This window comes from Biomphalaria glabrata, chromosome 3 (genome assembly GCF_947242115.1).
Source record: "Biomphalaria glabrata chromosome 3, xgBioGlab47.1, whole genome shotgun sequence".
In the NCBI taxonomy this organism is placed as follows: Eukaryota; Metazoa; Mollusca; class Gastropoda; family Planorbidae; genus Biomphalaria; species Biomphalaria glabrata.
In genome coordinates this window covers 1,004,672-1,031,761 of record NC_074713.1, presented here as the reverse complement: position 1 = coordinate 1,031,761, position 27,090 = coordinate 1,004,672, and the positions used below count along the sequence as shown (strand labels likewise).

The window sequence follows — 27,090 nt, the reverse complement described above, 5'->3', positions numbered from 1 at the left end:
TGTTTGTAACAGGATTTCAACTAATTTTATGGTTTCAAGTCTATTCAACTGTACCAGGCAACTGACATCTGTTGAAAAAAATCTGAAGTAAATTGGTCATTGCCGACACCTGTTTTCTAAACGATTCACGATAGTAGCGAGTGGGGCAACTGAGACAGGCCCTGCATCAGAGAGGGTCCCCACAATAACAGAAATTATTCGCTAGTTTGTTGACTTTTCATTCAAAATGTTTCTGACTCATTAGCTACGTTGATTGAAAGCAAAATCAAAAGCAATTACACTCAATACATAATGTAGCCAGAAAAGCCAATAGTACAGTCATAGTTTTGTATGTCTTGTAGCAATAATAAGGCCTACAGCATTAGAGGCAGATGAGCCAGTTAGCATGATGTGTTTTGGTATATATATATATATATATATATATATATATATATATATTAAGTTTACGGCTCATGGGCCTGCGTATGACACTCACCCCAGGCTCCTACCATACTGCTAAGGTCGCGCTGTCAACATCATACATATGGGATGTATGGCGAAGTGGCAGAAACCGTTTGACCACCTAACTCAGGGTATTTCAGTTCAAATCCTGAATGTAGACTGGGAATCTTTGAATTTGAAGTTTGACTCGGCAGAGTTGAGGTTGATGGTTGCTTACCACTTAATCTCCCCCCCCCCCCAACTTAACAACAAAATAGATTAGTACACAGCCTATTGAACATATTAGTACACATTTTGTTGAACATATTAGTACACAGCATGTTGAACATATTAGTACACAGCCTGTTGAACATATTAGTACACAGCCTGTTGAACATATTAGTATACAGCCTGTTGAACATATTAGTACACATTTTGTTGAACATATTAGTACACAGCATGTTGAACATATTAGTACACAGCATGTTGAACATATTAGTACACAGCATGTTGAACATATTAGTACACAGCCTGTTGAACATATTAGTACACAGCATGTTGAACATATTAGTACACAGCATATTGAACATATGAGTACACATCATGTTGAACATATTAGTACACAGCCTCTTGAACATATTAGTACACTGCATGTTTAACATATTAGTACACAGCATGTTGAACATATTAGTACACAGCCTGTTGAACATATTAGTACACAGCATATTGAACATATGAGTACACATCATGTTGAACATATTAGTACACAGCCTCTTGAACATATTAGTACACTGCATGTTTAACATATTGGTATACAGCCTGTTGAACATATTAGTACACAGCATATGAGCATAGAAGAAATGTTGTACACAATCAACAGTCAAGAAAGAGACACACAGGTGTCCATCAACTAATGACTACATTTGATTTCTCCCCCAGCTATGGTTGACCCTGCCAGTGTAGACATCAACTTTAACAAAGTGGGTCCCACCTTGATGGGGCAGACGTTTTCAAAGAAAGAGAAAGGTCAGTTGAGTTTGCAATTGGAAAATCCATTTGGAATTTTGTACTAATTGTTGACACAAGTTATGCTAAAACTAACAATCATGACAAATATCCTGCCTTATAAAGCTAATACTGTATAACATCCCCTTGATAATTGCTTGACAAATTAACATTTTGTGTTAATGGACCAAGCCTATAGTAAATTAAAAAAATTTTTGCTTGTAAAAAATATTCAAATTATATTTTTCATTCTTTTTTTTTTTTTCACTATGATTAAGGTGGGATTGAACTTTGTATATAAAAGTATCTCCAATGGTCTTAAATCTTCTTGTTCCAGTTGATATAGTCTTAACTTTCATTGGTACACTTGGTAAATTGAAGCCATCTTTTTTTCTTGCAGTGTTGCAAAGATTATATCATGCCATTCATATTGCTAGTTGAAAATAGGTAAATCATGTAAACCTGTCGTATAAGAGTTCTGCACATCTCTAAAGTTTTCTTTTGCTGAGTTTCACATTTTTCTGAAGGAAAAGGATAGCTGGTAACTTGTCAGTGTTTTGTTACTAAGTTCTTGGCAACTGGATGGAGAAATGTTCCCGTCTTTGTAACTTTGTGACTTAATTATTTCACTTGTTAATGTTTACACCATCAATAACTAACATTATGCTTTCCAGCTAAGACGCAATTGGGTAAGTCACTGATTTTAAACATTAGTGGGTCTCAAATAGTTCTACAAGGAACTCCAGAAATAGTTTTGCCTTGACTTAAAACAATTCAGAGATATGGATCCACTTGTGTAGCAGAGTAGTAAAACCTAGGACATTCTATTTACTTAGTTGGCTAAACTGCTCAACGCTCTATACAATTCTAATAAAGTCATAGTTCTTTGTTTTTTAAATGTAATTTTAAAAAAATAAAATAAGATTGAATCTGAGATCATTTACATTTTCTACGAGCGTGTTTATGTCTCGTCTTTGAATGTGGCACTATGAAGAAAACATGGATGTCACTCCTTGAAAAATTTAGTTATTAAGTCAGCTATTGTTGATTATTTCTCTGATGGTATAGTTAAGTCATTCATCATGTGTTCTAGCATTGGACAAATGATTTCTGGTATTTGACATGATGATCTAGCATTGCACATGAGATACAAAGATAAAGGCACATTCCTCGTTCCATATGCTAGGACAAATTTGTACAAATGCTCCTTCTTCCCTAGTGCTATTAGTGGAATGGGTTGCCTGAGCAAAGACGTAATCATCTTTTTTGAAATAACGTCTGTATTATATAAGATAAGATGACGCTTTAGTATTAAACATAAATAATTATTGTAGATGCTCTAGTATTTAAAATATAATTGTCTAATATTGAAATGATGTTCCAGTATTGAACATATGCAAAGCTTGTCACTAAAACTATTATGTACAATGAACCATGTTAATTAAAACCTATCCTAGATGCCTTGCACCTTGTACCCAATGCTTTGTACAACCAAATTATTTAGCTAAAACTGGCTTTGGACACCATGCAATCACTTTTTATTAATACATTTGGAAGACAGGAAATGGGAATAATATCAGCTGTACTGAGAATATACTCTAATATCAGTTATTTAAAACGGCTGACTAAAATTATAAAAAAATGGGAACATGGTGATTCACAAAATACCACATATATATATACCGGTATGCATAAACAAAGGTCTAGCTTTAGGTTGATATGTGATATTGATGCCTAGCTTTAGGTTGATATGTGGTATTGATGCCTAGCTTTAGGTTGATATGTAGTATTGATGCCTAGCTTTAGGTTGATATGTGATATTGAAGCCTAGCTTTAATTTTATACGTAATATTGAAGCCTAGCTTTAGGTTGATATGTGATATTGAAGCCTAGCTTTAGGTTGATATGTGATATTGAAGCCTAGCTTTAATTTTATACGTAATTTTGAAGCCTAGCTTTAGGTTGATATGTGATATTGAAGCGTAGCTTTATGTTGATATGTGATATTGAAGCGTAGCTTTATGTTGATGTTAATGAAATAGAACTTGGTTCTGGCAATGAAAAAGATTTATTTTGCCTCAAAAGAGAACACATATAACACCAGCATCCTCAGTCTTCAGTCTCAGTCTTCCCACTTTTGAGTAGTCAGAATGAATTTGATTGAATCCTCAGTTTCCCATGCCATATCTCTGTTGTATCATAAATGCTTTAAAAAAAAACTAAAACATATTCTGGTGGTTTTGGGTTGCGGCATTTGCTTTACTGAAATAGCTTTGAATCCTATTAGCAGACCTTGCTTGCTTGAATATCGCTAATAGTTTTCTTTAAGAGGTCTAAGAATAAATCCTAGCACTGGAACAGCTTGATTGTAGAGGAAAGAACTATGGATAGGAAAGATCTGAAGTAACTAGGATTGTCCCCTACAGACCTCAAGGCCATACGTCTTAAGACTTAGTAATGAAAACATTTCATTGAATAGTCATTTATCAGAATTTCTTTTATCAGAATTTCTGTTTATATATGTATAATTAAATCTCAATTCAAAACGGTAGATTAAAATGACAAAATGTTGATTAATTTTAGATTTGCAAAGCATTTTTTTTGTAAGAAATAATTTTGTATCTTTAGGTGTTCTTATTTTATAAATTGTAGATTGCTCATCCTACTATCTTACGTTTTATCCTATTTCCTATTAGATACCATATTCGGAATAAATATACTACTACTAAATTCCATTTTGGATTTATATCAATAATTTCAATTAAAGAGATAATGTTTTATTTTAAGTTTGACTCAATTACACTGTACATTTGTTTTTTATTTACATGTTTATTACTCAATCAAACTAAAAGCTCTTAACTACAATTGATGCAATTTTGAATCATTTAGCCTAGAAATTAATAATAACACTTTCAACACACTTCATATCCATTGTTGTGTGCCACACCGATTTTCTTGATACTAAGTGCAAACACTAATTAGTCATGCTAACTTATAGAAAGACAAATAAGGTCCATTGTTTTGTTGTCATCAGCTCAAGGTGTCCTTACAGTCCAGGTCAAAGGTTACCCACCCAGAAATGCTGTTTCTGAAGATATTCGCTATGTTGTACTTAATATTGGCACAAGAAAACGTCAGACTCATGAAGTTCCAGCGACGGAAGAATGGGAAGATGTCTGCTCATTTTTCATTTACAATTTGGCCACTGAAAAGGTTTAGAGTTGTCATTCTTGGTTTCTAGTTACTGAACACTGAACTGAAGACTTAGCAACAATGAACAAAAGACTTTTAAGTGTCAAACTAAATTATTTCTTCTTTTTTTTTTTCATGTTTGCAGATCAAAATCAAAAGCAAATGCATGCGACTGATTACCAGCACAACATTAGAACAGAAAGAAGTCAATCTTTCTTCCTTTCCATTTCAAGTCAACTCAGTGTAAGTACTCTTTCAGGGCTGGGAAGGGGTGGGAAAGGAAGCCAGAGTATTTAATTATGTTTTGCTTGTCTATCAGTAGGCTAGACTTGGCTAAATGATCTGTAATCTCTAGGAAATATAAACAAAAAAAAAAAAAAAAACATTTTTTTTTTAAATTTTTGGAGGTCGAAGTTAGGCCTTTGACAAAATTTTCACATAGGTAATGAGAATTTAAATAGTTTGAAATGGTAGCTGACATGAAAATTAGTTTCCCAGTGGCGTGTCCTTGGTTTGAATTCCGGTCAGGCCTTTCAGCATTTTTACTTTGAAGACATTTCTGTGTGAACCCTGACCTTTGCTTATAGTATGTTTAGGGATTTTCAAACCGGAAATAACAAATTGTATATTGTTTGTATTGTTGCCAGTAAAGGTTGTAGACTAAGGTTGTAGACAAGTGTATTCTTTTTTTGCGTACATTTAAAAGACTTTCATTTGTTGTTTAGTCTAGAGCCCAGTGGCTCTATAAAGCAAAGATGTTTCATTATGATCTTATTCTACAAAGACATGAACACTTTTGTTTTAGTTGTGAGACCACCGTGGACAATAAGGATGGCTCCAAGATGGTTCTAACAATGCACTACACAGCGCTGCCTCCCATCAAAACCACGGAAGTGGAAGAAAGTCAAAGCTCTAAATCTAATACTTGTAAGTTGTCTTCTCTTTCTTTGACTTGCTTTATTAGCTTGTATTATTCGTGAGTTAGATGTATGACAACAGGTTGAGTCAGGCAAATAATTGAAGTTTAATGAGACATGCTTTGGACACTTGCTCAAATAATGTTCACTAGTCAAATCTTCCATCTAGAAACATGTCAATAGATTCAGTAGAGGCCATTACTTGCGTTCAGACTCTCTCTACCTCTGCATTTATATTTTTCATTGACTCGTCCGAAACAACAAATAGTAACTCCTTGAACAGTTTGTTTAGTTGTTCTTAAATTAAGTTGTATTCTCTTTCTTTGACTTGCTTTTTTGCTTGTATTATTCGTGAGTTTGATGTATAACAACAGGTTGTCAGGCAAATAATTGAAGTTTAATGAGACATACTTTGGACACTTGCTCAAATAATGTTCACTAGTAGTACAATGTCAAATCTTTCATCTAGAAACATGTCAATAGATTCAGTAGAGGCCATTACTTGCGTACAGACTCTCTCTACCTCTGCATTTATATTTTTCATTGACTCTTCCAGAACAGCAAATAGTAACTCCTTGAACAGTTTTTTTTTTAGTTGTTCTTTAATTACATTTCATCTGAGCAACCAAAGCTCAGACTTTCTACGGCCTTGAGGGTCTGGCTAAATATGCTAACCGGAATTTGGAAAACTTTTTCTAGAATGTGATAGAAAAAAAACTTCTTGTCTGTTTTACATCAAAAACTCCTTGACCTTGTTGTGTGAATGAACAATGTCAACAAGTTTGAGTAAAGTAAGTAAACAAGTATACATCTTCTACCTCGAGAGTCTAGAAAGTCATTGTCACAAATACTGATTCATTCAGTAGAGAGCCAAGGGATTTTAAAATAGTTCTTTTTGTCTGTGTCTTGACCAGTGGCTGGAGTGATGTATATATGTTGTCATGGAGCAACCAATGTCCTGGCTGCAGACAAAACTGGAGCCTCCGACCCATATTGTGTGGTGTTCTGTGACAGAAAGAGAGTAAGCATTTTCAAACATTTTGAAATATATATATATATATATTTAGGAGATACCCAAATCTTGAAGAGACATTTTTCTTGAGATGTGTTAACTCTTTCTCTCCGTAATTATTTACCACATTCTGGTGGAATCAACGTTGGTATCGTCGGTTAGGAGAGAAAGAGTTAATTCTCTATGTTTCTAATTAATTCATTTTAATCGTTATTTATAATTTGATTTCAGGTTCTTACTACTCCATTTATCCCGAGGACCAGAAATCCTCATTGGGAGTCTTGGGTGGAGTTTTTTGTTCGAGATTACACAATGGTAACTGACTTTGATCTATTTAGCGAAGGTTAATTTATTACGAAATCTACTGCGTACTAAAATGATGCATTTCTAATTGCAGAGTTCTTTCTCTTTCTTTGTCTACGACTGGGATGGAACCAACACCATCAATGATGACTTTTTGGGTTCAGTTCATTTTAGAATGTCAGAGGTGAGTGCTACTATATTTAGTATGGCATAATTCAGACATATTTGTCTTCCACAAGTGTTTGAAATGTTTCATTTATTGCAAAAGTAAAAAAAAAAGTTCTACTTCCAAATCTTGCGATCTATAGTGCAGATGATGTAAAGGTCGTCTGTTTCTATGGCCCACAGTTAATAAGGGCATGATGTGGCCAGCACAACGCACAACCACTTTTACTTTTCCCATTTAATGTCAGGTAACCATTAGAGTTGGGTAGAATCAAGGGCACCTCAGAAACTTTCTGAAATTAAAAAATCCCACCAGGATTTGAACTCGAGACTCCTTGGTTTGGAAGCCAAGCAGTTTACCACTCAGCCACCATGCCCCCCTCATTTATTACATCATAATACAAATTTCTTGCTTTAAAATTTTTGTTTACTTTGTTCTCAATTTGTTGCCTTTTTTGTGTCTTTGTCAACTTTGTTTTTATTGAAAAGTAAAATCATTTGTCCTTGTTGGCTTTCTATTTTTAGTCTCAGCCAGAAGTTATTAAAAGAACCTTAACTCTAGGCTACAACAAGCCAGATGAAGGGTTCTCAGAAGATAAAAAATGTGGCCAGATCACTTTCACTGCTGTCTTTAGACCTGTGGAATCAGTCAGCAAATCAGGTATACCATATTATAATGTGGATGAAATTCTATTCTCTTGATTTCTAAGTTTTACTCAATGATAGTCACTGAATGTTTGAATACTGTTACGATTCTCTCCCTAATCAGGCCTTCTGTAAAAACTGCTAAACACAACACAACACATCAACACAAGAACCTGACAACAAGAGCTCTTGTTAATCTGGTACTTTAATAAGGGTTGGTTAATCTGGTACTTTAATAAGGGTTGGTTAATCTGGTACTTTAATAAGGGTTGGTTAATCTGGTACTTTAATAAGGGTCAAATAAAACAGCCAATACGACACAATTGGCAGCACAATCTACTACAACGTTAGACTGTATATCACTGTATTAAACTCATCAACTCTACTGTCTCTTCCTGGACTTGTACGTTTCACTGGAGGACTGCACCAGGACCGACTTCATGGTTGACTAACAGTCCCGGTCTCAGCGCTCTCTGGTCTTGATCTGCCGCTTTCTTACACACTGTGTCTCTAGTCCAAGCAGGCTTTCGATCACATGACCGTAACATTGGTCATATTTGCGTGTAACCGTAGTACTGTCCCTTGTCCATCGCCTGAGTTCACATATGTCAGCTGAACCTACAGTTAACCCTTTCACGCCGCCAGTAGGGTTATAACAATACAAATACATGTTCATAGCTATTTTTTATTTTTTTGCTGTCCCCATACTTTTGCTTAAGAAAGCTTGCCCATAGCTCCAAGCATACTTTAGCCAGGCTAACTGACAGGATGAGGCAATGCTGTGTTCTTGAACTATACATTTCTTGAACATTTGTATAGAGTTTTATGTTCATATTTTTTTGTTGTTGCATTGTTTTTAGCAAAATAAAATATAAACAACTAAATACATTGTCATATTTTCATGCTTTAAATAATATAAGTTCTTATCAATGTTGGTGAAACTCTCTATGAATATGATAGGAACATAACTATATATAAAGGCAGCATTATAAATTTAACTTTGATAATAAATTAAATACTAGACATGGGTTAATGAGCTCAAAGTCTACTGATGTAAATTGTCTTATGTGTTTTAGAAAAATTTCACCAGCTGATGAAGAGTTACAAGCCCAATGATTACCTATATAAAGAAGATCTGATGTCACCTAGTACAATGGTAATTATCTTAATAGCTAAAGCTTGTACCTTGTATATGTTATTACAATTATATCTGTATCATTTTAATATATTTGTTAACTTTCAATGTCTGTAATTAGTAGTGATTATATGGCTTGGCTGATGCTAGTAAATGTTGGGCTTTGTGAGGTCTTTAGGTCATTATTGGGCATGTTTGTTTACACTACTTTATTAGCTAATCGAATTATCTTTGTTAGGGTCAGAGTGCAGAGTGGTGCTAATGTAGAATAGTGCGAATTAAGAATGGTGCGAATGCATGTATTGAATGGAAGTGAGGTCAGAGAGAAGGAATCCAGAGAATGGATTGACATGAATTACTATTATTAATATTATAGTATCATTCTTTGTAACAAGATTCAAGTGATTATAAACTACAGTTGTGTGTTTACTGCTAGAGAGTCTCTTGCCTTAACAATGGGTGCCCAAAAGAAAAGGCAAGCCCCACATTGGGCGCCACTCTGCACTTTGACTGTAACAATCTTTGTGTACATATAATATTGTCATCTCCAAGTCTGCTCTCGTTTGGCCACCAGTTAGTAAAGAGTTCTCTATCCTTTGATCAAGTTCTTGACTTCTGATGTTTGTTAAACTTTACAGGTTCTATCAAAGTTGCTCTTTACATCATCATTCTATTTCTCTTGGCTCTATTTACATATTTTTCCTGTTTCGTTTATTTTTCCGTAACCAATTTTCCATTTCATCTTCATTCATCACTTCCTGCTTCATTCTCTCCCCTGTACTAGATGCCGGTAAGTTGTTTTTTTTTTTTCTCTTCAGCAAATAGTCATTTAGACTTGCATGTGATAACAATAGAACTGTTTCTGTGTTATACAGTTGTTGGTGTGTGGCTGATTGAGAGTCACTGAATGTCTTGGCTTCTTTTCTATTTTTATATCACATAACAGATTTCTAGGCGCACTTGGAATTCAAAAACTTTTTTTTGTTAAGATTGTGATGTATAGGAAACTTTTAAAAGCTAAATTCACACTAAAATTCACACAAAAATTTACACAAAAAAAAACAAAAAATTAAACAAAAATTCACACAAAATATTACACAAAAATTTAAATGCTGACATAGCTTTATATATTATAGGGAAAAAAAAAGTTTTTAACATCCAAATATTTGTAAGTTTGAAAAAGAAAAACTTTTCTGCTCTTTATTTCTATTCTGAAGCGTATCATTGGCTGGGCTCTTTCTTAACTAAAACTTCATTTATTTCACTTTGTATTAACATTGTTGTAATGTTTTTCTTTCAAACTATAGAGATTTATGTTTCATCCAGCAAATGTATTCATTTCTTTTTTAATGGGCTATCACAAGGATTTTTTTTTTTTAAACTTGAAGTGAATGAACTTGTTTGGGTTCAGGTGTTAATGTAACTATAGACTTAATGTCAGGTGTTAATGTAGCCATAGACTTTATGTCAGGTGTTAATGTAGCCATAGACTTTATGTCAGGTGTTAATGTAGCCATAGACTTTATGTCAGGTGTTAATGTAGCCATAGACTTAATGTCAGGTGTTAATGTAGCCATAGACTTTATGTCAGGTGTGAATGTAGCCATAGACTTTATGTCAGGTGTTAATGTAGCCATAGACTTAATGTCAGATGTTAATGTAGCCATAGACTTTATGTCAGGTGTTAATGTAACTATAGACTTTATGTCAGGTGTTAAACCATAGACTTTATGTCAGGTGTTAATGTAACCATAGACTTTATGTCAGGTGTTAAACCATAGACTTTATGTCAGGTGTTAATGTAACTATAGACTTTATGTCAGGTGTTAAACCATAGACTTAATGTCAGGTGTTAATGTAGCCATAGACTTTATGTCAGGTGTTAATGTAACAGTAGACTTTATGTCAGGTGTTAATGTAACCATAGACTTTAAGTCAGGTGTTAATGTAACCATAGACTTTATGTCAGGTGTTAATGTAACTATAGACTTTATGTCAGGTGTTAATGTAGCCATAGACTTTATGTCAGGTGTTAATGTAAGCATAGACTTTATGTCAGGTGTTAATGTAACCATAGACTTTATGTCAGGTGTTAATGTAACCATAGACTTTATGTCAGGTGTTAATGTAGCCATAGACTTTATGTCATGTGCTAATGTAACCATAGACTTTATGTCAGGTGTTAATGTAGCCATAGACTTTATGTCAGGTGTTAATGTAACCATAGACTCTATGTCAGGTGTTAATGTAGCCATAGACTTTATGTCAGGTGTTAATGTAGCCATAGACTTTATGTCAGGTGTTAATGTAGCCATAGACTCTATGTCAGGTGTTAATGTAGCCATAGACTTTATGTCAGGTGTTAATCTAGCCATAGACTTTATGTCAGGTGTTAATGTAACCATAGACTTTATGTCAGGTGTTAATGTAACCATAGACTTTTATGTCATGCCGATGTCATACTTGTGGTCTGGTAAGAGTTACCAGTGTTGGAATTACATACAAATGCAGGTCACACACTTCTATTAGTCTAGTTAACTTCAGAAAATCTAGGACTGTTGATAGTATTTTTTTTGTTTTTCAAAGTTCACTGTAGTTCTTTGGATATGTAGAAACAAATTATTTTAGTATCATTCTGATGAACATTTGGCTACAGGGCAGGAATCTCAATATGGGCATTTCTAAAAATAAGTTACATGGAAATATATAAGACAAGAAAGTAATGTTGATTGGAATTCAAAGAAAGCAGAAAACTGAAGTCTTAGGGTTTAGGTTCGGTTTACCTCAAGGGTTCACAAATGTTAGAACTTAGAAAGCAAATACAAAAGCCAATTATTTATGTCTTCTAGCTTTTGCATTGCTGTAGGTGTGTGTACATCACTGTGTCTCAACTCTTCTTGAAGTATGGGTGTGTACATCTGTGTGTCTCAACTCTCCATAATGTATGGGTGTGTACATCAAACAGTGTGGGTGAAGGCCAGGCAATATGCTTAGTACATTACTAAAAGCTGGTGCATCACTAACCTATATAGAGATGGTGTCACAGAATGTCTAGCTAGTATTGACAGCTGCATGTAAACTTATATCTGTTGCTTAAGCACATGCCTGAGAAGTGTGTGAAACATAGAGATACCTTTCTATGTCTTAACATAACCACATATGACTTCTATCACATAATAATTTTTTATAACTCACTGCTCATAGAGTCTTATCATCTTACAGAAATACATGCACATAAACACACAAATGTTGCCTACTTGTAAACATACATACCTATGTATCCACCTAGTGCATCATGTCTAGATGTGGGGAAAAGAAACAGTCTTAAGAACTTATGTATTAGAATGAAATTTAAACTACACACACCTCTATCATAAATAAGTTGATATTTAGTCATTTATCTTAGATAATTATTGACAGACTTGTTTAGTTAACTTGTAGATAGTTTCATGCAACTTTAAATCAACTTCTGTTTTTTTATGTTTAATTCCAAGCTGAACCCACAGCCATACTTACTCTTGTTTATAAATAGTTTGCCATATTTTGTCATCCAGTCATGACATGTGCAGTATGTTGTTTTGTTTGTTGCCAGGCTGGACTTCCAGGTCGAAGGTCAACAGCAGCTTCGACCTATATGAATGATCTTCTATCAAGTAAGTTGCAGTTCAAGATGTAGAAAATTGAATGTTTCAAATCAGTAAAGTAGTTTGAATTAGAATTTCAATGTAATTATTGAAAAAAAAACAAAAAAAACTTCTACCTTAAAAAACAAACTTAATCTTTTACTATTTCCAATAACCTACGAATGTAAATTTACTTTTCCTTAATACCACCGTGTCTATGTGTACAGATAAAGTGATAGTGGAGCTAACTATCCTCCAAGGCAAAGACATGGTTGCTATGGACAGAAATGGTAAGAGGTTTCTTACTTTGGAATGATTTTGTGACTTTAATCATTTCAATTTTAGGTAAATAGATTCATATTCTTCACTGATTGCAGAAGTCATTTCAAAACAAATTTACTTCTCTACTTTTATACATCTAGCAGAAGTCAATTTAAAAAAAAAATTTACTTCTCTACTTTTAGACATCTAGCAGAAGTCAATTTAAAAACAAATATACTCCTCTACTTTTATACATCTAGCAGAAGCCATTTTAAAAAGAAATCTACTCCTCTACTTTTATACATCTAGCAGAAGCCATTTTAAAAAGAAATCTACTCCTCTACTTTTAGACATCTAGCAGAAGCCATTTTAAAAAGAAATCTACTCCTCTACTTTTAGACATCTAGCAGCAGTCAATTTAAAAACGAATATACTTCTCTACTTTTATACATCTAGCAGAAGTCAATTTAAAAACAAATATACTCCTCTACTTTTAGACATCTAGCAGCAGTCAATTTAAAAACGAATATACTTCTCTACTTTTATACATCTAGCAGAAGTCAATTTAAAAACAAATATACTCCTCTACTTTTAGACATCTAGCAGCAGTCAATTTAAAAACGAATATACTTCTCTACTTTTATACATCTAGCAGAAGTCAATTTAAAAACAAATATACTCCTCTACTTTTATACATCTAGCAGAAGTCAATTTAAAAACGAATATACTTCTCTACTTTTATACATCTAGCAGAAGTCAATTTAAAAACAAATATACTTCTCTACTTTTATACATCTAGCAGAAGTCAATTTAAAAACAAATATACTCCTCTACTTTTAGACATCTAGCAGAAGTCAATTTAAAAACAAATATACTTCTCTACTTTTAGACATCTAGCAGAAGTCAATTTAAAAACAAATATACTCCTCTACTTTTAGACATCTAGCAGCAGAAGTCATTTTAAAAAGAAATAATACTCGTCTCTACATCTTGCAGGCTTCAGTGATCCATTCTGTATTGTCAGTGTGAAAGACAAAAAAGTTTTTACCACGTCTGTCAAGAAAAAAACTTTGTTCCCTAAATGGAATGAAACAGTTACACTGGAGATGTCACTTGTGGATGCTCACAATTTGACCATTGTACGTATATAATGTCACATTAATGCTTAATGCTAAAGTACTAAAATTCAAATGTTATTATGAAGTTACTTTAAATGTTAATTATTTTTTTGAAAACATTTTCCACATAACAATTTAAAGACTTGTTATAGAACCAGATGTAGAGTGCACCTATATACATAGAAACTCAACTTTGCCCCCACTGCTATCAATGTACATGTCACTTATTGTCAAACCAGTGAGCACATTGTACCAACTTCTTATCAAGATCAAATGACTGGCCATTGAGCCTTTTCTTTATTTCTGCTCACAGATTTTGTAAACATTTAACTATTTTAATTGATGATACATGCAATTAATATCCATTGGATTCCTTCATGGTCATGTGATTTGTGCCCTAGACTGTTGTCCTGATGGTTCAAACCTAGTGCTATCAATGCACATGTCACTAATTGTCAAGACACTGAGCACATTGTGCCAACTTCGCATCAAGATCAAATGACTGGCCACTGAGCCTTTTCTTTATTTCTGCTCACAGCATTTGTAAACATTTAACTATTTTAACTGATGATACAGGCAATTATTATCTATTGGATTCCTTCATGGTCATGTGATTTGTGCCCTGGATTGTTGTCCTGATGGTCTCTGGTTCAAACCTAACCCCCTGTTATCCTTCACCATCCTGTGAGAAGTTTTGGTCAGAATGTCATCATCTTTAATTCTGAAGGAAAAAACTTGTAAAACAAAAGACACCAATCAGGAAATCAATACAATCAGTAGTTTAAGTTTGAACGTTGATCTTGATGTCAATAAATCTATCATAACAACTGTAAATGTAAAGATGTCTTTTTACCAAAAAATGTGGAAAAAAAAAAGTGATGATCTGGAACTTGTACAGTTACTTAGCCTGTGTTAAGTTGATATTGATATTGAATTAGGTTCTCTGTCATGGTATCCATCTATATACATTTCTTGTCTTATATCAGCTATTACATTTGTTGTCTTGTATCAGTTATTACATTTCTTGTCTTGTATCAGTTATTACATTTGTTGTCTTGTATCAGTTATTACATTTGTTGTCTTGTATCAGTTATTACATTTCTTGTCTTGTATCAGTTATTACATTTCTTGTCTTGTATCACTTATTATATTTCTTGTCTTGTATCAGTTATTACATTTCTTGTCTTGTATCAGCTATTACATTTCTTGTCTTGTATCAGCTATTACATTTCTTGTCTTGTATCAGTTATTACATTTCTTGTCTTATATCAGCTATTACATTTCTTGTCTTGTATCAGTTATTACATTTCTTGTCTTGTATCAGCTATTACATTTCTTGTCTTGTATCAGTTATTACATTTCTTGTCTTGTATCAGCTATTACATTTCTTGTCTTGTATCAGTTATTACATTTCTTGTCTTGTATCAGTTATTACATTTCTTGTCTTGTATCAGCTATTACATTTCTTGTCTTGTATCAGCTATTACATTTCTTGTCTTGTATCAGCTATTACATTTCTTGTCTTGTATCAGTTATTACATTTCTTGTCTTGTATCAGCTATTACATTTCTTGTCTTGTATCAGCTATTACATTTCTTGTCTTGTATCAGCTATTACATTTGTTGTCTTGTACAGTTATTACATTTCTTGTCTTGTATCAGTTCTTGTCTTGTATCAGCTATTACATTTCTTGTCTTGTATCAGTTCTTGTCTTGTATCAGTTATTACATTTCTTGTCTTGTATCAGCTATTACATTTCTTGTCTTGTATCAGCTATTACATTTGTTGTCTTGTATCAGCTATTACATTTTTTGTCTTGTATCAGCTATTACATTTCTTGTCTTGTATCAGCTATTACATTTCTTGTCTTGTATCAGCTATTACATTTCTTGTCTTGTATCAGTTCTTGTCTTGTATCAGCTATTACATTTTTTGTCTTGTATCAGTTCTTGTCTTATATCAGCTATTACATTTCTTGTCTTGTATCAGCTATTACATTTCTTGTCTTGTATCAGCTATTACATTTCTTGTCTTGTATCAGCTATTACATTTCTTGTCTTGTATCAGTTCTTGTCTTGTATCAGCTATTACATTTTTTGTCTTGTATCAGTTCTTGTCTTATATCAGCTATTACATTTCTTGTCTTGTATCAGTTATTACATTTCTTGTCTTGTATCAGCTATTACATTTCTTGTCTTGTATCAGCTATTACATTTCTTGTCTTGTATCAGTTATTACATTTCTTGTCTTGTATCAGCTATTACATTTCTTGTCTTGTATCAGTTATTACATTTCTTGTCTTGTATCAGCTATTACATTTCTTGTCTTGTATCAGCTATTACATTTCTTGTCTTGTATCAGTTATTACATTTCTTGTCTTGTATCAGCTATTACATTTCTTGTCTTGTATCAGTTATTACATTTCTTGTCTTGTATCAGCTATTACATTTCTTGTCTTGTATCATTTATTAAATTTCTTGTCTTGTATCAGTTATTACATTTCTTGTCTTGTATCATTTATTACATTTCTTGTCTTGTATCAGTTATTACATTTCTTGTCTTGTATCATTTATTACATTTCTTGTCTTGTATCAGTTATTACATTTCTTGTCTTGTATCATTTATTACATTTCTTGTCTTGTATCAGTTATTACATTTCTTGTCTTGTATCATTTATTACATTTCTTGTCTTGTATCAGTTATTACATTTCTTGTCTTGTATCATTTATTACATTTCTTGTCTTGTATCATTTATTACATTTCTTGTCTTGTATCAGTTATTACATTTCTTGTCTTGTATCATTTATTACATTTCTTGTCTTGTATCATTTATTACATTTCTTGTCTTGTACAGTTATTACATTTCTTGTCTTGTATCAGTTCTTGTCTTGTATCAGTTATTACATTTCTTGTCTTGTATCAGTTCTTGTCTTGTATCAGTTATTACATTTCTTGTCTTGTATCAGCTATTACATTTCTTATCTTGTATTAGCTATTACATTTCTTGTCCTATATCAGTTATTTTTATGTTTCATGGTTTGGATTTAATTCTGTGTTTTTATTTCTAGGATGTGTTTGACAAAGACGTCATCTCTAAAGACTTTATGGGCACATTGAGACTAAGTTTGGATGAGCTGAAGGAGCTGTCTTTAAAAGTAACACTTTCATACAACTTACAATCTTTCATGCTGTAGTCGACTGTTTTACAATCATGTTATAAACTGTCCTACAATCATGTTATAAACTATCTTGCAATCATGTTATAAACTGTTTTACAATCATGTTATAAACTGTCTTACAATCATTTTATAAACTATCTTACAATCATGTTATAAACTGTTTTACAATCATGTTATAAACTGTCCTACAATCATGTTATAAACTGTCCTACAATCATGTTATAAACTGTCTTACAATCATGTTATAAACTGTTTTACAATCATGTTATAAACTGTCATAGCATGTCATTGAGCTATTGCAAAATTATTTTTTATGATGTTATCCCAGAACAAAGTGAAACACATTATCTAGTTGCAGATTGATTTGATAAAGAAAATAGTTCAGGTCATTGGTTGTTTTAGACAATATTGTACTCAAACACTAAGTTGAACATTAGGAAAACAAGAACAAAAAAATCCGGTATACAGTTGACCCTTGATAGTCCAACAGTTATGGGACCTGGGTGGTGTTGGATTATCGAAAATGATTACCAAAAGTTAGCGTGACACGCATGTGCAGCTGAAGCAAACTTTGTTGCCGGGTAGGATTACTGAGGGTGTTGGATTAAAAAGTACTGGTATCAAACTATCAAGGGTCAACTATATAACAATAAAATAAGAACTAGTACAATTTACTTTTAGAAATATTCGTCTTTTAAAAAATATTTTAAATTTACATTCCCAGGGTACATCAGAATGGTATTCACTGGATAAAATAAAAAATGGCAAACTGCAGCTCAAATGTCAAGTTATTGCTAAAGATACACTAGTAAGTTAATAAGGGAGGTAATATCAGATACACTATAGATATACTTTTAAGATGTTAGCGGAGGTATATACTAACATAACATTGATACACTATTTTTTTAAACAAATGAGGTAAATAATAATCTTTTTTTTTTTCTCATATTTACTTTTTATTTTGTAAATTCTGTAACTTTCATAACTCCATCACTAGAGATTGACACACGCTGCTAAGTTTCTTTATAAATCTTCAATTATTTCTTGTTCTAAAGAGATTTGGTCTCTCTGTTGCTTGGATCACTTGCAAAGTGTGAGACTTATTTTCTCCTATTTCTGCAAGGACCTAACTAGGACATCCTACAGAAAGCTCTATTGTAATATTGCTGTTAATTTGAATGAGACTGTGCTCAAAGTTTTTTGGGCTGATTCTGAGAACTTTGGTCAAAGGAAAATGGGGAAAAAGAAATGTGCGCTTCCGACCTTCTTCTTTCCTTTAACCCTTTAGGCCTGTGTGGTAGTTTAGCCTCCAAGCATTAGAGTTGTAATTCCCTTTTGTATGCACTCATTGTAAAACAGCTCAGCACTTTAAGGGTTAACCTGAATAAATCTCTGAATCTTTAAGTTTACCTTTCTAGTCTGTTTGACTGACTAGCTCAAAATCATAAAAATATCTTCCAATCTTTGATTTATTGATATTATGCTGAGATCACATGAGTTTAGTCTATAAGAGCCATCAAGTCTATCAGAGGCATCGTCTATCAGAGGCATCAAGTCTATTAGAGCCATGAAGTCTATCAAGAATATTAGTCTTGTACCAAAGTACTTGGAGGGCATGACATGGCCTAAATTTTGCCGATGTGCCCAAAACTCAAAACCCAAAGTACTTGGTCCCAATAAAGTTTTTTTTGTTACTTAATAGCTTGTTCTTTTTTAACCCACATTTTTTGTTTTCTTCAATCAATATTTCAGAGTAAAATGAAAGACAGTACCCCATCACCAGAAGAAGTATTTGACCCACCTTTAATGGTGAGTGATAATTGTGGGCTTACACATTTACAATGACATTAGAACACTTTTTATGACGCAGTCATTCCAGCACAAGTTTCATTGTATTTTCTTCAGCCATCTCATCAGGCAGCACCAGGTCTTGACATCACCAACAGTTCCATCAGCAGCATAGAGCATCAGAGTCTGTTTCTCCAGTCACCTCCGAAGGTAAGTGTAACTTTTGTTACTTCCATTGTAGGAGACTGGTAACCTTTGACACACATCATTTTAATAAAACTTTAGGCTGAAGCGCTATCATTTTAAACATCTCCAACCCTACGTTGTGGTGCACGTGTATAATACAATTAGGCTTACATAATAAGAATTGTACATAGATAGATGATCTTCTGTTCTGGAGGGACTATGGTTCATCTCATAGAAAGTGGGAAGCGTGGTCGAGAGGCTAAGTGCGCTTGAACTTGGCTTGGCTTGGCTACCTAGAAGGGGGCTCGAGGTTCGACACCCGACTCGGGCAGAGTTGTGTTTACTGAGCGCCTAAAGGAAGCACGGAAAACCAACTCTTAGATACACCCTCCCCCCCCCCCCCCCACCGGTCCACAAATGAGATTGGACCAAAAGCGCTCTGAGCATGCTATAAGCATGAAAGTAGCGCTATATAAAAGCTAGAATGATAATAGAAATGGGTTGAAAGCTATGGTTAGAACGATGTTGCCCGCGCAGCAGATACCCCCCCCCCCCTCCCCCTCCACACAGCTAATGTGTTCATAGGAACTGCAGTGATCTGATACAATTTGGGACGAGTGGAGTCACAGGTTGGGCCAGGGTGTAGCATGTCACTGGTTACTGTTTTTTTCCTCAGGAATGACTCCCGAGCTCTTTGGGTAGCTGCGAGGCAACATAGGTTTTCCTTCTCCTAAGTGGGTAGCCAGCCAGGGCTAATGAGCCCCCTTCTGTCTGAATCTTACTGGTTAAGGTGCCAGTTGCTTTCCTTTGTCTTTTTGATAACTTCTGCCAGACCCAATATCAGGGTCACATGTGAAGTCCAGGAGTTGGCCTGGATGTTAGAGGCTATTTGAGATGCATGTAATTGGAAGTATATTATAGATAGCAGAGAGCTGATGTCCATTACCCCTTCTGGCATAACAACCTTTGGAACCACATAGGTATAGGAGAATTGGTATGGTATCTAGTAGTGCAATTTAACTAGTGTCATTCCATCCGAACCAAGACTCTTGATACTTTGTTTTCAGGTAAACTTCTTCAGTGCAATGTGTCTATGTTACCATGCACTTAAAACACAATACAGTGTCCACTTTAAAACAAAATACAGTGTCCACTTTAAAACAAAATACAGTGTCCACTTTAAAACAAAATACAGTGTCCACTTTAAAACACAATACAGTGTCCACTTTAAAACAAAATATTGTGTCCACTTTAAAACAAAATACAGTGTCCACTTTAAAACAAAATACAGTGTCCACTTTAAAAACAAAATACAGTGTCCACTTTAAAACAAAATACAGTGTCCACTTTAAAACAAAATACAAGTCCACTTCTGATCTTTATCTTTCAAATTTGAGAGTTTACTGTCTTAAAAGTATTGACCATTAGAATTGATGAATTCACTCATGAGGGATCATTGTTCATACTTATAAATTCAAATAGTTCCAAGTGTAAACGATTCAATGTGTAAACAGTAACATTTGTGTCTTACCCCCGAGGAAAGTGTTAATTGTCCCTCACCTTCCAGTCTTCTCTCAATGATTCTCATGCATGTGTGTGTCTAGGGTCATCAAACTAAGGTCAAGAGAGCTCCATCCGATGCAGCATCACATGATCATGACCATCCAATCAATGGCTCAGTGGAATCCTCAACTTTGCCGAGGATGAGAATGACAAAAGCTGACTCGTGAGTTATTCACAGTTTAATTTACTTTTCTGATGACAGGATGGTACAGTAGTAGATGGTACGGCATTGAATCTCAAGTTGTAGTTTAAATCTCTGTAAGTTGTAAAAAGACAACACAAGATTCTGGTGGATGCCATCTATATGTTAAAAATCAAAGTAATAAGGAAATACTAATATAAATTTAGAAATAATGTAAATGTGAATGTTATTAGTTGTTGTTTTTAACTTTCAGGTCCAACTCTATCAACATGTTACAGAGATTAGGAGACAGAGCTTCACTCAGTAAGTACTTTATGTAGCTCTCATTCCTTTTTGTTCTGTCTTGTTTAATAATAAATGCAGTGATTCAATGTGATTGGAAGTAGGACTCTGTTGTATTATATCATTCTAAGCTCATAACACTAAGGTTTTATAGTGATACTAGTTAATTGTGATCTAAACTATTTGACCAATACACAGAAGCTATACATTGTCAAGTCACATCACAGAAGCTATACATGGTTATTTCACATCACAGTAGCTATACATTATCATGTCACATCATAGTAGCTATACATTATCATGTACATTATAGAAGCTATACATTGTTATGTGACATCACAGAAGCTTGACGTTGTCATGTGACATCACAGAAACTGTCAATTTTAAACTGTAATGACACATAAGTTATGCATTTCATGTCAAAGAAGCTATATATTGTCATGTCACACAAGCAATATAATACGTCACTTAAGATATACATTTTCAGATATACTTTAAGACTCAGAAGGAATACATCATCATTAAATTTAATATTTGTTTCCCTAGAGAGGTACCATAACTCTCAAATGAATTTAAAAACATTCTCAGGTGAGAACGAAACAAAACACAATAAATATTTTATAGTTATTAACGAATTGGTTGAGCATTTCTATTTATAGCTAGGAATGCCCTTACGTGTTTTATTTTCCCCCTAGACATTTGTTTGTGCTTTATTCACTTGACAATTTATGGTACTTGCACTAATGGTATTACTAACTCGGATGACTCAGAATTGAGATGGCACATTTTATATTTGAAAGAGTCAGTATTGTCTATCATCACTTAGATGTATATATATATATATATTGTTCCCACCTAAAATATTATTTGTTTCATTAATAGAATCCCTACGAATTGTTGTATTTATATTGAGCAACTTTTCAACAATTTTTATTTAGACAACAAACTGATTAACTTAAATGTAAGCCCTTACTTGCAAGCATGGGTTCTAAACTTTTTAACCCAACGGCCCCAGTATGTTAAAGTCAACAACACCAAATCGTCAACTCGAGTACTATGTACGGGTGCTCCACAAGGTTGTGTACTTTCTCCTGTGCTATACACTCTTTACACTAATGACATAAGAAGCATCTATGACTCAGTTAAACTCATTAAATTCGCTGATGATACTGCCATAGTCGGTCTTATTTCAGGAGACGAAACTCAGTATCGAAGCTCGATAGAAGAGTTTACAAACTGGTGCACCGACAACTTTCTAGAACTGAATGTAACAAAAACTAAAGAACTTATAATAGATTTTAGAAAGAAAAAACAAACTATACGTGAACTGCAAATAAACACTACATCTATAGAACAAGTAAAGGCATATAAATATCTAGGCATTATCATCAACAACAAGCTTTCATGGGAAGACCACCTTGGAACTCTGACAAAGAAAACAGCCCAGCGACTCTTTTTTCTATACAAACTCAACAGTTTTAAATTAAATAAGAAGATCCTTGAGACATTTTACGGCGCGACTGTACAAAATCTGCTAACATACGGAATAAGTTGTTGGCAAGGCAACGCCTCATCTAAACTGTTGCAACGTCTAGAAAACATCATTAAAAAAGCATCAAAAATTACACTCACAACATTACCACATTTAAAGGAACTTTTTGAACAAACGTGCCTAAGAAAAATCGAAAAAATCTTGGAAGACAACGGCCACCCGCTCCATCAGAACTACGCCAGGTCGCCAGTGGGCGACTGCTGTCAATCAAAACAAGAACGGAGCGGTACAAAAACTCGTTCGTACCTCACTCGGTCAGACTCTATCACCGCCACTCATTGATCAGGGAACATGAAATGCACCAAGATACCTGTGTGTAGTCGCTGAATGAACTCTTTATGTTGTCTGTTGTATTTATGTGTATTTTTCGTTGTGTTGTCTTTATATGAGAAACGAGTCCTTGTAATCACAACAAATTTCCGTAAGGATCAATAAAGCAGTCTTAGTCTTAGTCTTAGTCTATTGTTTAGTAAAACTTTTCACAACCATTGTCGTTGTTTAGTTAAAGTTTTCACAACCAATATTTAGTTAAACTTTTCACAACCATTGTTTAGTAAAGCTTTTCACAACCATTGTTTAGTTAAAGCTTTTCACAACCATTGTTTAGTAAAACTTTTCACAACCATTGTTTAGTTAGACTAAGGTTTCGCAGGCGTAAGTAAGAAATTAAATGCACTTTTTTTTCAACTTAAGGTGCATCTGAAAATTTAATCAATTAATGCTTTTTTTTTTTTTCAAAATCATGGCTTGATTTGAGCACTCAGTTTATGGTAGTCGCATTCAGTTTTTTACTTTGTAATTTTCTTCTTTGAATGTGCTCCGTCTCTATGTATGTTAGTGCTGGAATTTGGTAATGTCCTTGACATTTTTCAAACTATTGTAACTATGTTACATATACATAAGTAGACACTAAAGCATACTTATATAAATAAAACACATATATTTGTTGATGGCACACACATTTCAAGTCCCACCTCTAATAAACTGAAAAAAAAAATCTGAACTGAACTTGACCAAAAAATTCTCTTGCTACTATGTAGGCCATGTTGTGCCCATAATTCCTCAAGGGTTACTTCCCCTTTGTAGCTCAAGTGCTAAATGTTCTATAATTAAGTTATTAAATAGGTCCATTCACAACTAAACAAGTAAAAATGTATATAATTTAATGTCAGTATAAGTCTAATAGTTTTTGCTTTCCTTTTATTTTGTATTGCATGAAGAAACCAAAATGTCAGGGAGAAATTTTTTAAGAGCACACAACTTAATAACACTATTGGACAATGTCGACCCTGGGAAGGTACTAGGCTTTGTCCGGGAGGTGGGGTTGTCTAGGAGAATCTGATTTATCAATTGTGAACATATAATATTTACATTAGATTTGTACCAAATTATTAAATTTTTACTACCTTTACTATTTTAACTGTGAATAGACCTTTTTTTTTTAATGATTTAACTGGATAGAATTTAGCCCTTGTTATATAAAGGGAGAGTGATCCTTAAAGGATTATGGGCACGACATGGCCTATAAATTGTGCCGATGTGCCTAAACTCAAACTCAAGAAACCAAGATGGTGGCAAGTTAGATTCAATTTCACAAATGTGATTATTTTTAAGATGTTTTTTTTTAACCAGATAGATCTGCCCCCTCCCCCTCCTCACCAGTGACATGATTGTTGTAGTTGGGTTGGAAATTCTAACTTCGAGAGGAAATGTATTGCTCCACTCTTCCACACTTGATACTAGAAGCTCATCTCTATTCCTTCAGCCAAATATGACTGCAAATCAAGTTAATAATATTCATTGATGCAAAGATGTTCACCGTGTCTAGATTAGTTTTACTAGCATCAGTATTAAGTGTAATACTAATGAGCTTAAAAAAAAATATCTCAACTGGAGATTTTATGTATTTCATTCAAGAACCACTAAAACAGAACCCGTACTAGATTTAGCACTGTCCATTGTAATATCTGATTTTAAAAATATCTTCCTATTATTAACCTGTCAAATCATTTGAATAACTTCATCTTTCTGCTAGACGGGTTTATTGCAGGGTTTGAGACCCTATGATATGCAAGACTTTTTAAGTCATTTTGACTAGGTCTTTATGCTTCCTATCCTCTGACTATCTAGACAGGAATGCTCGCAGGGGGCTTGTAAAGTCAACAATTTGTATTGTATGTGTAATAAATGTTGTTTTTTGTTTTACATGTTTCGGATGTTCCTTCAGAGTTGAAGATAGTTTACTTCCTAGTCCAAACCTCCCGCAGGACGGCGGGGGATGGGAGCGAGTAGGGTTTGAACCGTCGATAAATCCGAACAACAGTCCAGCGCGCAAACTGCATGACCAGGCAGCCATCCATTCCATCCATAATAGAACTTCACAAATTCGATGATACATTTGTTTCATTGTGTCTACAAACCTACTTGTGTCTTTATAGAATTTTTGTAACTGTATTTTTTTAGCAATAATTTCATGTTTTTAATTTTTTTTTTAAATTTGTTTATTCTTGCAAGGTCATTTTCTTTTTCTATTCACTTTTATCTAACCTTATTTGCATGGCACATTTGAAACTTGCTGCTCTGTGCTACTAATACTTTGTTTGTCAAATCGTTCACATGCATGTTTAGAAATACTGGTACTGAAATGTAGTCAGTGATTTTTTTTTTAAATCTAAGCTTCATATTTTTATTCTAAATAGAATAAGTTCAAAATTTGGAAACTGGTTGTCATGGTGATAGGTGACATTTTCTTATTAAATGAAGACATTCTTTAAAAAAAAATAGGTATTAATAAATTTGATTATTAGATCATACATTTTGTATATTAGTTAATTATGGTAATACTTGCAAAGACTAATTCTGAACATGATTTGTAACAAACACTAGGTCTAGAATAATGCACATATAAAATGTATACGGTACATTACTTGATGTATTACAAACATATGATTGTCAACAACAAAAAATTTCGGCAATTTTTGATAATCCAAGTTTATTGAAAAACCAAGTCACTTAGGATCTGCTTACAAAATTAAATAGCAGTGATGATAATCCCCCCAGTATATAATGTCATATTGAAAATGATGGAATTATAATTATAACGATGCACTTTAAATATTTGCATATTTTTTAAACAAATATTTCTAGTTCTCTATTTCATTATGTGAGGTTTTGATTTCTTCTTGCAGATAGTTCAGCCTCTGTGAGTGACAAATTATTTAGTGTCACTGGAAAAATTCTTCGAGTTCGTGGTAATTTCCCAAATACAGCGACTGAAATTTATTGCAAAGTGCGTCTTGAAGTGTAAGTCTTTGTTTTTTAATGTCTTAGTTTTGAATTGTTGGATATAACAAGCAAAAGATAAGAATTCATTGATTTGTGAGCCACATTTTTTTTTGACAATTATGTTGTTCACACTATCGGACTTTTGGTCTCTCAAACAAAACATAGAATTTAAAGGTTTGGAAGTGCCTGTATAGTAACACACTGAAGAAGCGCAGTGTTGAATGCAATTTTTAATAGAGTTCCATTTCTTCCAACTCAATTCAATGAAATAATTGTTCCAGGGGTTAACACACATCACCTAGAACATAAATCCCCTGTACAAAGTCTATAAGTTGTGGAATAGTTTGATTTGATAACTGCCATTTTTAATTTATTCAATTTTTGCTACCATTCGTTATTATTTTTCTACTGTTATTGTGTAATTATTTTTTTTTTAACCTTTCAGCCCTGGCAACCGTTTGAGTTTATTTCATAATACAAGACTAATTGGCAAGTCTCATGTTGTTCCTTTAAATGACCACTCTCCAAGCTTGGATTTGGAATTTGAAGTAGGCTGTGCTTTTGTTTTTTAACTGTATAACTAATATGGTCCTAGCTAATGGCTCTGATTCTAGTTCAGTGAACTACCAAATATAAAATGTTACTCATAAGACTTTTGAAACTGATATGTTTTGTACTGGCAGGTTGATAAAGGATCTGGAATCCCAATGGAGGCTTGCCTTATCTTTACTTTGAAACACTCCAGGAAGGAGCATGTCACAACCAAAAGTGTCTCTCTCAGGTCACTTCTCGCAGGTAAGATGACAATGTTCACATTCATTCTTCCTCTTTAGCCAAGTTGTCTCTTGTCTGACCTCAACCTCTTTCAGCCAAGTTGTTTCTGTCTGACTGCTAATCCTTAGGACATTTAGACATCTTAACATCTTTTGTTTCTAAGATTTTACTACCAGCATCTTTAGACTTGTTTTTTCTTCTTGGCAGTTAGTATTCTGAGGTACTTTATTAACTGCTGGGTTATTGTCATTTCATTTGGTAAGATCCAATTCTTGAGTTATACATGAATGTAGCACTTGACTTTTTAAATCTTTGTCTCTGTCTTGTTTGTAATTAATGTGTGGATGGCTTGCTGGACTGTGATTCAATCATCTTAATATTCCTGGGTTCCCACTGCCATCCCTTGTCATCCTGCGGGAGGTTTGGACTAGGATGTAAATTATCTTCAACTCTGAAGGAACATCCCAAATGTAAAACATTTTTTTTTTAAATAAAATTAAAAAAATAAGTGGCTAAATCCAATTGAAATCTCTTTAAAAAATC

At 33.7% G+C, this 27,090-nt stretch overlaps 1 protein-coding gene across 4 annotated transcripts in view; it reads left to right on the top strand.

Annotated features, from left to right (window-relative positions):
• LOC106052623 (uncharacterized) overlaps positions 1-27,090 on the top strand; it is a 67,181-nt gene that overhangs the window by 36,852 nt on the left and 3,239 nt on the right. The window contains exons 8-30 of one of the 4 annotated variants that reach the window (XM_056022820.1): positions 1,360-1,446; positions 4,460-4,638; positions 4,763-4,860; positions 5,423-5,544; positions 6,449-6,555; positions 6,778-6,861; positions 6,944-7,033; positions 7,540-7,675; positions 8,736-8,815; positions 12,387-12,447; positions 12,645-12,707; positions 13,675-13,817; positions 16,865-16,951; positions 17,700-17,783; positions 18,728-18,784; positions 18,881-18,973; positions 20,554-20,675; positions 20,908-20,957; positions 21,483-21,524; positions 23,122-23,142; positions 25,677-25,791; positions 26,219-26,321; positions 26,457-26,568. In XM_056022820.1, coding sequence (XP_055878795.1) covers positions 1,360-1,446; positions 4,460-4,638; positions 4,763-4,860; positions 5,423-5,544; positions 6,449-6,555; positions 6,778-6,861; positions 6,944-7,033; positions 7,540-7,675; positions 8,736-8,815; positions 12,387-12,447; positions 12,645-12,707; positions 13,675-13,817; positions 16,865-16,951; positions 17,700-17,783; positions 18,728-18,784; positions 18,881-18,973; positions 20,554-20,675; positions 20,908-20,957; positions 21,483-21,524; positions 23,122-23,142; positions 25,677-25,791; positions 26,219-26,321; positions 26,457-26,568 — 2,136 coding nt within the window. The remainder of the gene's footprint in view (positions 1-1,359; positions 1,447-4,459; positions 4,639-4,762; positions 4,861-5,422; positions 5,545-6,448; positions 6,556-6,777; positions 6,862-6,943; positions 7,034-7,539; positions 7,676-8,735; positions 8,816-12,386; positions 12,448-12,644; positions 12,708-13,674; positions 13,818-16,864; positions 16,952-17,699; positions 17,784-18,727; positions 18,785-18,880; positions 18,974-20,553; positions 20,676-20,907; positions 20,958-21,482; positions 21,525-23,121; positions 23,143-25,676; positions 25,792-26,218; positions 26,322-26,456; positions 26,569-27,090) is intronic. The other 3 variants (XM_056022822.1, XM_056022821.1, XM_056022823.1) reach the window with 3 other exon arrangements.